This window comes from Callithrix jacchus, chromosome 14 (assembly GCF_049354715.1).
Source record: "Callithrix jacchus isolate 240 chromosome 14, calJac240_pri, whole genome shotgun sequence".
Lineage (NCBI taxonomy): Eukaryota > Metazoa > Chordata > Mammalia > Primates > Cebidae > Callithrix > Callithrix jacchus.
Window position 1 is genome coordinate 16,670,244 of NC_133515.1, and position 12,491 is coordinate 16,682,734.

At 42.4% G+C, this 12,491-nt stretch overlaps 1 protein-coding gene across 6 annotated transcripts in view; it reads left to right on the top strand.

The window, feature by feature from the left end:
* LOC100409061 (UDP-glucuronic acid decarboxylase 1) overlaps window positions 1-12,491 on the top strand; it is a 101,420-nt gene that overhangs the window by 62,945 nt on the left and 25,984 nt on the right. For all 6 annotated transcript variants that reach the window (XM_078348401.1, XM_054244671.2, XM_054244672.2 and 3 more), the window contains 2 exons: window positions 6,580-6,639; window positions 9,196-9,317. In XM_078348401.1, the coding sequence (XP_078204527.1) occupies window positions 6,580-6,639; window positions 9,196-9,317 (182 nt within the window). The remainder of the gene's footprint in view (window positions 1-6,579; window positions 6,640-9,195; window positions 9,318-12,491) is intronic.

Sequence of the window (12,491 nt, forward strand, 5' to 3'; positions counted from 1 at the left end):
ACTTCTGTGAGCTAAAAGAGCATGTTCTAAGTCAATGCAAAGAAACTAAGAACCTTGAAAAAAGATTTTAAAAAAGATTCGAGGAAATGATAACAAGAATGGATAACTTAGAGAGGAATATGAATGAATTGAAGGAGCTGAAAAACACAATACAAGAACTTCATGAAGCATGCACAAGTTTCAACAGACGAATTGACCAAGCAGAAGAAAGAATATCAGAAGTCGAAGATCAACTCAATGAAATAAAACGAGAAACCAAGATTAGAGAAAACCAAGATTAGAGAAAAAAGCCCAAAAAGGAATGAACAAAGTCTCCAAGAAATGTGGGACTATGTGAAGAGACCTGACGGTTTGATAGGTGTACCAGAATGTGACGAAGAGAATGAATCCAACCTGGAAAATACTCTTCAGGACATCATCCAGGAAAATTTCCCCCGCCTAGCAAGGCAGGCCAACTCTCAAATTCAGGAAATACAGGGAACACCACGAAGATATTCTGCAAGAAGAGCAACCCCAAGGCACATAATTGCCAGATTCAACAAAGTTGAAATAAAGGAGAAAATACTAAGGGCAGCCAGAGAAAAAGGTCGGGTCACCCACAAAGGGAAGCCCATCAGACTCACAGCAGATCTCTCGGCAAAAACTCGACAAGCCAGTATAGTGTGGGGGCCAATATTCAACATCCTTAAAGAAAAGAACTTTCAACCAAGAATTTCATATCCAGCCAAACTGAGCTTCGTAAGTGAAGGAAAAATAAAATCCTTTGTGAACAAGCAAGTACTCAGAGATTTTGTCACCACCAGGCCTGCTTTACAAGAGCTCCTAAAAGAGGCACTACACATAGAAAGGAACAACCAGTACCAGCCATTCCAAAATCACACTAAATGATAAAGAGCATCAACATAATGAAGAATCTACATCAACTAACGGGCAAAACAGCCAGCTAGCATCAAAATGGCAGTATCAAATTCACACATAATATTAACCCTAAATATAAGTGGACTAAATGCACCAATCAAAAGACACAGACTGGCAAACTGGATAAAAAAGCAAAATCCATCACTGTGCTGTATCCAGAAAACCCATCTCACATGCAAGGATACACAAAGGCTCAAAATAAAGGGATGGAGGAAGATTTAGCAAGCAAATGGAGAGCAAAAAAAAGCAGGAGTTGCAATTCTCATCTCTGATAAAATAGACTGTAAAGCAACAAAGATCAAAAGAGACAAAGAAGGCCATTACATAATGGTAAAAGGATCGACACAACAAGAAGAGCTAATGATCCTGAACATATATGGACCCAATGCAGGAGCACCCAGATACATAAGGCAAGTTCTTAATGACTTACAAAGAGACTTAGACTCCCACACAATAATAGTGGGAGACTTTAACACTCCACTGTCAATATTAGACAGATCAACCAGACAGAAAATCAACAAGTATATCCAGGGCTTGAACTCAGACCTGGAGCAAGCAAACCTGATAGACATTTACAGAACTCTCCACCCCAAATCCACAGAATACACATTCTTCTCAGCACCACATCATACCTACTCTAAAATTGACCACATAATTGGAAGTAAATCACTCCTCAGCAAACGCAAAACAACTGAGATCATAACAGTCTCTCAGACCACAGTGCAATCAAGTTAGAACTCAAAATTTAGAAACCAACTCAGAACGGCACAGCTTCATGGAAACTGAACAACTGGCTCTTGAATGTTGACTGGATAAACAATGAAATGAAGGAAGAAATAAAGAAGTTCTTCGAAACCAGTGAGAAAGAAGACACGACATGCCAGAGTCTCTGGGACACATTTAAAGCAGTCTCTAGAAGAAAATATATAGCAGTAAGTGCCCATATGAGGAGAATGGAGAGATCCAAAATTGACACCCTATCGTCAAATGTGAAAGAGCTAGAGGAGCAAGATCAAAAAAACTCAAAACCTAGCAGAAGACAAGAAATAACTAAGATCAGAGCTGAACTGAAGGAGATAGAGACACAAAAAACCCTTCAAAAAATCAATAAATCCAAGAGCTGGTTTTTTGAAAAGATCAACAAAATAGACAAGCCACTAGCCAGATTGATAAAAAAGAAAAGAGAGAACAACCAAATAGATGCAATAAAAAATAATAAAGGGGAAATCACCAGAGATTCCACAGAAATTCAAACCATCATCAGAGAATATTACAAACAGCTCTATGCACATAAACTAGTAAACCTGGAAGAAATGGATAAATTCCTGGACTCCTGTGTCCTCCCAAGCCTAAACCAGGAGGAAGCTGAAACTATGAATAGACCAATAACAAGGGCAGAATTCGAGGCAGCAATTAAGAGCCTACCACACAACAAAAGCCCAGGTCCAGATGGGTTCACAGCCGAATTCTACCAGACACACAAAGAGGAGCTGGTACCATTCCTTCTGAAACTATTCCAAATAATCCAAAAAGAGGGAATTCTTCCCAAATCATTTTTTGAGACCAACATCATCCTGATACCAAAACCCGGCAGAGACCCAACTAGAAAAGAAAACTTCAAGCCAATATCCATGATGAACATAGATGCAAAAATCTTCAATAAAATATTGGCAAGCCAATTGCAACAGGAAATGAAAAAACTTATCCATCATGATCAAGTAGGATTCATCCCGGGGATGCAAGGCTGGTTCAACATACGCAAGTCTATAAATGTAATTCACCACATAAACAGAACCAAAAACAAAAACCACATGATCATCTCAATTGACGCAGAGAAGGCATTTGACAAAATTCAACAGCCCTTTATGCTAAAAACCCTCAATAAACTCGGTGTCGATGGAACGTATCTCAAAGTAATAAAAGCTATTTACGACAAACCAACAGCCAATATCATACTGAATGGGCAAAAACTGGAAGCATTCCCTTTGAAATCCGGCACTAGACAAGGATGCCCTCTCTCACCACTCCTATTCAATATAGTACTGGAAGTTCTAGCCACAGCAATCAGGCAAGAAAAAGAAATAAAGGGTATTCAAATAGGAAAGGTGGAAGCCAAATTGTCTCTATTTGCAGACGACATGATAGTATACCTAGAAGACCCCATCGCCTCAGCCCAAAAACTCCTGAAACTGATAAGCAACTTCAGCAAAGTCTCAGGATATAAAATCAATCTGCAAAAGTCACAAGCATTCGTCTACACCGATAACAGACTTAAAGAAAGCCAAATCAAGATCGAACCACCATTCACTATTGCTACAAAAAGATTAAAATACCTTGGAATACAACTCACAAGGAACGTAAGGGACCTCTTCAAGGAGAACTACAAACCACTGCTCAACGAAATCAGAGAAGACACAAACAGATGGAGAAACATTCCATGTTCATGGATAGGAAGAATTAATATCGTGAAAATGGCTATACTGCCCAAAGTAATTTACAGAATCAACGCTATCCCCATCAAGCTACCATTGACTTTCTTCACAGAACTGGAAAAAACCACCATGAACTTCATATGGAACCAAAAGAGAGCCTGCATAGCCAAGTCAATTCTAAGCAAGAAGAACACAGCGGGGGGCATCACACTACCGGATTTCAAACTATACTACAAGGCTACAGTAATCAAAACAGCATGGTACTGGTACCAAAACAGAGATATAGACCAATGGAACAAAACAGAGGCATCGGAGGCAACACAACATATCTACAACCATACAATCTTTGATAAACCTGACAAAAACAAGCAATGGGGAAAGGATTCCCTGTTTAACAAATGGTGTTGGGAAAACTGGCTGCCCATGTGCAGAAAGCAGAAACTGGACCCCTTCCTGACACCTTACACTAAAATTAACTCCAGATGGATTAAAGACTTAAACATAAGACCTGGCACCATAAAAACCCTAGAAGAAAATCTAGGCAAAACCATCCAGGACATAGGAGTAGGCAAGGACTTCATGAACGAAACACCAATAGCATTGGCAACAAAAGCCAAAATAGACAAATGGGACCTAATCAAACTCCACAGCTTATGCACGGCAGAAGAAACAGTCAGTAGAGTGAATCGGCAACCAACAGAATGGGAATTACCCATCTGACAAAGGGCTGATATCCAGAATTTACAAAGAACTCAAACAGATTTACAGGAAAAAAACAAGCTCATTCAAAAATGGGCAAAGGATATGAACAGACACTTTACAAAAGAAGACATAGATGGGGCCAACAATCATATGAAAAAATGCTCATCATCACTGGTCATCAGAGAGATGCAAATCAAAACCACATTGAGATACCATCTCACGCCAGTTAGAATGGCGATCATTAAAAAATCTGGAGACAACAGATGCTGGAGAGGATGTGGAGAAAAAGGAACACTTTTACATTGTTGGTGGGAGTGTAAATTAATTCAACCATTGTGGAAGACAGTGTGGCGATTCCTCAAGGCCTTAGAAATAGAAATTCCATTTGAACCAGCAATCCCATTACTGGGTGTATACCCAAAGGAGTATAAATCATTCTTCTATAAGGACACATGCACACGAATGTTTATTGCAGCACTGTTTACAATAGCAAAGACCTGGAACCAACCCACATGGCCATCGATGATAGACTGGACAGGGAAAATGTGGCACATATACACCATGGAATATTATGCAGCAATCAGAAATGATGAGTTCGTGTCGTGTGTAGGGACATGAATGAATCTGGAGAACATCATTCTCAGCAAACTGACACAAGAACAGAAAATGAAATACTGCATATTCTCACTCATAGGCGGGTGATGAAAAATGAGAACACATGGACACAGGGAGGGGAGTACTAAACACTGGGGTCTATTGGGGGGAAAAGTGGAGGGCCAGCGTGGTGGGGAACTGGGGAGGGATAGCCTGGGGAAAAATGCCAAATGTGGGTGAAGGGGAGAAAGGCAGCAAAACACACTGCCATGTGTGTACCTATGCAACTGTCTTGCATGTTCTGCACATGTACCCCAAAACCTAAAATGCAATTAAAAAAAAACAAAAACTATGCACTTAACCATATGACTCAGTAATTGTATTCTTGGGCATTTCTCCCAGAGAAATGAAAATTTATGTTCATACAGAAACCTGTATGAATGTTCATAGCAGCTTTATTTTTAGTGGTCAAAAACTAGTAACCAGAATGTCCTATATTAGGTGAATTATTAATAGCAGTGCATATATCCGCTGGAATTTCACATAGCAATGGATTAGGAAGAAACTGTTGATAGACAGTACAGCTTGGATAGATTTTGAGAGGAATGTGCCCAGTGAAAAAATTGAGTCCCAAGAGGTCATATTCCAATTATGTATCATTCTTGAAATGACATTATAGACCTGGAGAATGGATTAGTGATTGCCAGGGGTCAGCAACGGCGGGGAGGGAGAGAGGAGAAGCTATAGACATGTGCTATGTGAGGGATCCTGATGGAGATGGAAATGCTCTATCACTTGTATCAATGGAATGTCCATTTCAGTGGAAATATTCACTGATCAGATCTATGTCAATGTCCTGGGTGTGACATAGTCTAGTTTTGCAAGTTCTAGCATTGGGGAAAACTGGATAAAAGACTTATGAGGTCCCTGTATTACTTTGTACAATTGAATTTGAATGTACAAATATCTCAAAATAAAGAATTCAATCAGGAAAAAAGATTTCAGCATCCTTCATTTTGATGCTACATTGTCAGACACGCTAATACCCCTGGTTCCCTCATGCTAGAATTCTTCTACCCCACCCAGCCTCACTTGGAAGTGCGTATAGGTTAGGTTGCATCTCGCTCTCCTAGCAGTGCTTTGTGGGCATCTGTTGGCCCCTGTTTTGTGTAGGGAACAGAGCTGAGGGGTGTCCAGCATAGCCCCCCTCTAGTGTAGTGGCAGTTGGGGAAGGGGTATGTCCCCTGTCTTAAGTACAGGGTGATTGAAGGTCAGGGGGCTTCTTGGAGCCTCTAATGAACCACTGCATGCTGGGACTCTGTGAATGAGTTTGGAAGACTTTGCTACTTACTTGACCACCATAGATAATGATGTTCTAGTCAGTTACATGTGAGTTGTCAGTCCAGGAAAGGGGTTCAGAGCAGCATTCAGGAATGTGGCAGTTGCTTTGGAGAAGGTGCTGCTTAAGCTGAACCTCAAAGGAGGAAGGAGAATGGGTGGAGAGTTACGCAGACAGGGTGACATGGGCAGTTACAAGAGCCCAGGACATGTTCAGGAAGTGGCAGGTGGACCATTGTGGAAGTTAAGGAGAGAAGGGCCTTGCCTCTGCCAACCAAGGTAAAGTTACGCAATAAAATATTGGGTAATATTTTGTGGCAGAGGAGTCTTTACAAAACTCCTCAAATCACTCTTTATCAAACTAACAGATTCTGCATTTGGCCTCGCCTACAACAAGTATTCAACAAAATACTGGCCTTCAGAGAACCCATTTGTGTTTTTCTTACTGCATTTGTTTTTTATTTTGGTGCCAGAGCAGATAATTGGATAGATAATTATATGTCTTTAATACTAAAACATTGCTTAAATTGGCCAGCAAAAAATGTGCCTGCACATGTAAATTGAGTCTCTTTTATCTTGTCTTTGCTTTCTATAGGGCTGGCAAAACGAGTCGGTGCCCGCCTGCTCCTGGCCTCCACTTCTGAGGTATATGGAGGTGAGTGGGGGCTGTCTCAGGGGATGCTCACTCCAGCCCTTGGACTGTTCTCATCCTGTATCAGATGAGTCCATGGTTCATTTCTGAGGAGGCCCAGCCTGCCCATGTTCCTCCTGTGCGCAAGTGGCTGCCTGTCAGCCTCCCGGGTCACGGAGCTCCTCTTCCGGGTGGGATGACTTCTCTTGTTTGATCACACACTGTTGGAGGACTGTACCCTGTCGCCTGGCCAATAAAGACCCACCATTTATGACTCCACAGAAGTGTTTCTGCCACTCTGCTCTGAAAGCACCCCAGAAATCATGCTCTCTATGGATCTTTTTACCTGTTTAGCTAGCACGTCATTCTTCTGTGTAAGTCATGCATGCTGTATGCTTGACCTCCTGAGAGCTCATGGGCCAGCCTTTAGGCTGACCTTTAAAGCTTCCTGGGAGAAGAGACATGCACTGACTGCCTCCCCTGTTGTATAACGAGTCTGGAAGAACCCTCAGCAGGTAGTATCAGAAAACTCATGAGCTTATTTTACCACGATGCAGCCGTCCTCTCTCCCACTGCCTGGAAAGGAGTTGAGGAGTGGGGACCAGGGGTGTATTTCAATTTGTACTGATTTCTCTTCAGCCCCAAACCAGCTGGGTGTGCAAGGTTAACAGAACTGCTTAGCCGATGCAGTGGAAGCCAGGTCCTGGCATGATGTAATTTTTCTATTTTACATTATTGTTGTGGAGAAGAGAAGGAAGTAAGAGGGTAAAATTGGAAGAGATGTGTGTGTGTGTGTATTTTAAGTAAGAAAACTGAATTAAAAAATTATAGCAACAGAAAAATTCTAAATGCAGTGATATTCTTTGTAATCTCTATGAAAAGGTTACATAGAGATTATATATTTTATATCATAGTCTAGTTTTTTGAAGTCCTGGGCAGTTGTTAATAAAAGAGCAGAGTGTGCCCCTCCCTACTTGTGGTATCTGTTGAGAGGGGCAAAGTGACATTTTTCACACTGCTTCCCCCACTTTTCTCATCTATTATCTGCATGTCTGACAGGAGCCTGTGTTCCTTAGGCTTCCTAAATAATTGTGGAGTGTAATTTGTGGAAGTCACAGGTGCTCTCTCTCCTCTGACCTTGAATAACCAAAGTAAACTTTCGTGGAGCATTTACTTAACATCTTAGCCTCACAGAATGCTAGAAAGGGGAGATGATCGAAAATTATTTTTGTATTAACAATGTAAGTTTTCCCTGCTTTTTCTCCACAATGATTTTGTGAGGGAGCCTATTTAGAAGCTTGGCATCCTGGGCATTTCAGTCCAGACGGTGCCAGTCCAGGGACAGATGGGCATACCCAGCCTTTTCTTTCTTATCCTTTGCCAAACGTATGACTGTCTCTTTTGGAGTGTAGCTTGCCCAGCTCTTGTCAAAGATCCCCAGAAAAAGGTCTGAGATCAATCACCTGATAAATCTCTGTGAATTTAAGTCAATGGTTCCCTTCTCTCAGAAAGTATTTTTCTTAGAACTTTTCTTTCACTGAGCAGTGAGAAGTTTGCCCTTCTAAAGGGAATTTTAAACCACAGCAGCAGATACAGAGTCCTTTCTTTGCAGCATGCTTCTGCATTGCCACAGAGGCCATGCTGACCTGGAGGGATCCACTGAGCAGACCTGTGGCAGGATACCTGTCTGTTTACCTCCCTGCACCTGCTCAGGCCCACTGAGTCCCAAGTCAGACCGCAGGGGTAAGATAAACAAGACTGGAATTTGTAACAATGCTTGCTTTTTTTTTTGGTCCAGATTTCATGGCAAAGACTTAAACATTTTGTATCATAGTTGTACTCAAGTATGTGTAACATTCTTGGTAACTAAATAAATTAGGTGTTTATTCACATTCCAGAAATATACTTGTGTGAAAAAAAGAATTTGTTACGTGTTTTCTTCCAGTAGTCTGTTCCCCTGGTATTTCTTAAAGTGTGATTGATTTACAAGCTGGAGAAACAGGAATTGGGAGTGTAAAATGTGTGCTAGAAGAACAGGCAGCCATTTGCCAGGGGACACCCCATCCCTCCACCTGCCCTACAACACCCTCTATTGTTGTCTCATCACGGGTCCCAGATTTGTTCAGCTGATGGTGCATGTCAAAGTCATTGTGTTCCAGAGATGCTGCATTTTTTATTTTTTCAATAAATACATGTTTTGCTCCAGTTATCGATTTTATAAGTATAAAACAAAACCATGTAGCTCTTCACATAGATTCTATTTCGTTATAATTTGTGTAGCACTCTAAAAGTTAAGAACAATTTACAGAAGAGAGGGAGGACTTAAAATTGGGATACTTGATCTTTTTCTTTTTTTTTTCGTTTAAGTAAAATGTTGTCATTGCTTAATATCAGAAGTAAGACCATCATGTCCTACTGGAACTCAGAGAATGGACTGGAAACCTGAGGTCGCCTCTTGAATGCATCACTCCATCTCTAAATGGGTCTTTCCAAAGTTCTATTTTGTAGCATAAATATGCATTGTTGGTGTGAACTGGAAAAAGGAAAGATGAAAACAGTCTCACTTTTCTCCCATCATAGATCCTGAAGTCCACCCTCAAAGTGAGGATTACTGGGGCCACGTGAATCCAATAGGACCTCGGGCCTGCTATGATGAAGGCAAACGTGTCGCAGAGACCATGTGCTATGCCTACATGAAGCAGGTATTTCACCAGGGGCTGGGCTTGTGGTTTAGACATGCAGAGCACCCCTCCCTAAGATGTAAAATGCTGTAAAGGAATCAATGCCATGACTGATTTTGTCTGGGGATAGGTATTTGGGAAGCCCAGTTTCCCAGTATTAAAAGTTAATGGTATTATCAACCCCTTTTTCCACATATCTCCTTATTTAAAAAATGATTTCCTACAGATGAATTCTTGGGTTTGGAATACTGTTTTATGATGGTGAACAGAATGCTTCTTTGTTGCCAGTTGCTCACCAGCAGCTAAAAAGTGCCTTTTCCTGAAGCCTTCAAATCAATGGATCTTGTTTTTTTTTACTTTTCTATCAGTTAAGTGTAAAAATGGATTCGTGATTGCTATAATTTGAACCTCCTTAGGAATTATTATGGATATTTATTTACTGTTGTTTTATGCTTCCTTCATTATTCATTGTGCTGAGGTACTTTTTCCAGGATATTTTATGTCACAGATTTGGTCACCTGCATGTTGTAGCAGAAATTGCTCACAGACCAAAAGGCCGAGGTTGCCACACTGGTTGTGCTGCCGTGTAACTTCAAGACATAACCCGTCAGTCTCTCTGTTCTTATTTCTGACACAGAGTTGGTGTAGCGTGCCCTGCAGTGCAGGAGCCAATGAACTGTGCAGAGAGGGGCCCCAAGGATGTAGGCCAGGGCACAGGATATCCCATTCATGTTCTCACTGAGTGTGTCCTTGGACTTGAGTCTGAACTTCTACATCCTCATGAAAATGTCTTCTGGTATAGTGGGACATGCAGGTAAATCAACGTGGCTGTGGAACAGTGGTCCAGGACAGGCTGTTTGTAGATGCGGTGTCTGTCCCCAGGAGCAGTACTCTCAGGCCTGGGTCCAGTCTGCGGGTGAGCTCAGGGAACAGTCAGCTGTGTGCTCTTTGGGAGGGGATAGTGTTGTCAGCATGCCCCGTGTTCAGGAGTCTTCCTGACCATCTGCCTTAGGCCCCGGCAGAGCCCCCTGTCAGACATGTGCCAAGGGTCTAGTCGCCTGCTCCTGACCTCTGGTTGAGACTTAAATTGCCTTCCCTCCCCATGGTACCACAGAGGACAGGGCAACGTGAAGCCACCTATGCTTTCTGAGGGGTAGACGAGAATGCCGAGGACTCTCTTTCTTATCATGTGCTTAATGAAATGCCAGCATTAAAGATCCATAAGTTAACCTTAGCTATTGTAGATATTTAAACTTTTCTGCTTTATTTCTCAGCCAGAAGCAGAAGTAATTGCCTTCTAAGCTACTTTAGTCTATTGGCATATTATTATTCACTTACTCTAAGAAATGCTTATCAGTTTTAGTAGGAACATGCTTTCATCATTTTGGGGCCCAGAATATCTTGACTCAAAAGTTTCAGATGATCTCCCGGACACACAAGACCACCTTCGTGTGCATGGGTACTTAGGAGTACTGACTAGTGTGTCAGGTGTACATAATTGCATTTTATTCTAGAATATGCTTCAGCCAGTGACATGATTCTCAACAGCCTTTTTTTTTTTTTTTCTTTTGCTTTCAGTCCTATGCTTGTATTTGTTACCTAGTGAATTTTTATATGGATAAAATTGGTGGGCAAATGGGACATTTTGATTGAGCTTTTAGTTTGAATTAAATGATTATTTGGCTAATGTGGTTGATAACTTTGTGAGTATATGTATTACCTTAAGTATATGCTCATGATAGTTGTGGTATTTGGTAATAATAGAGGCAGCATTTCTAGAACCTTGACTCTATGCCAGGCACAGTTCTAGGGGCCTGGACTCCAGCCAGGATCTGCATTTCACACACATGCTAACATTGGATCCGTTCTTGTCTTATGTGCCTGGGGGTTCAGAAAGGTAGCACCTAGTAACTCTGGAACATCAGCATTTAAATTCCTGCTCACATAGGTCTCAGGAGCTTAATGGCATGGGCAGTGTTGCCCTGAAAACTATGAATAATGCACCTGTTAGAAGCCCCCATGTGGTCAGCTGGTTCCTCCTGCCCAAGGTAGCATCCCCGACGTGAACCTTGTTGGGAAGGTGTCCCTGTCACTCACTTGGCATGATGCGCCTTCTGTGGAGTAACCAGGCATGTGCCTCCGACCCTGGAGTCCCCAACAGACAGTTGCAGAATGGCTGCAAGAGTCACTTCTGTGGCCAAGTTCACAGTGTACTTCACACAGGGGTGCCATGGGTTCTGCATGTGGAAACCACACTTGCTGCTTTCTGTCACACTGGGAGGCTTGAGAATTGCCCCATGGAAGACAAGTGCTGCACTTTCTGGGAAGGAGACTGTGGAAGTTGGTGCCTCTAGCACATGTGCTGAGGGCTTGCATCTGCCCAGGTGAGAAATGGCACTGAGGAAGGCCCACCTCTGGTGGCATGTTGCAGGGGGCATGTAAGCAGGTGTGATGTTGCCACCCTTCCCCATGGCCCCTGCCCATTCCCAGTCATTATGTCAGGGGGTGACCGTGCCCTTGACCCTAGAGGTGCTAGGTCCCTGTCCAGTTCTGGTGGTGACCCTAGGGGTACTGGGGCCATGTCCAGCTCTGGTGGCTGAGAGGCAGACAGGTGGAGGTTGTAGTTTTCTGATGAGGAAGGAACGATGTGGCCTGCACGGGTCACTGTGGTCTTGACTGAGTTCCAGGAGGCCTCTGAAGAAGGCGCAGTGTGTTCTTTCCACCTCCCAGCCTGTCATTCATGTTGTGAGTATTGTGCTCACTTGTAGGAAAACCATGGGTCCATGGCCACAAGCCCCTCTGGGACCTAAGATTGGTGCTCGAATACTTACTACCACTTTTGTCTGAATGGGTGCTGAGGAGGGAGGAAAAATGGTGCCTTTCCTCCCTGCCCATAGGAGCAGACACCTCACAGCTTAGACAGGGTTGGGTTCCTGTTACGGCAGGATATTTTGTCAGGTATAGAAAAATAAGACAACACTGATTTAGCAAGAAGAAAGAAAAATTGCTATCCATAATCCCATCTAGAGACAAACATAAGGAGGAAAAACAAAATAAAACAAATGCTACTCTGTAAAGATTGTACGGGATATAAAATGTTGAGGTGAAGACATTCAGGTGATTCTTAAACTCAGGATTTTGTGACAGTTGGCAGCAAGGGTGGGTGTAAGCACCTCCTACCACCTTGGGTCTGCC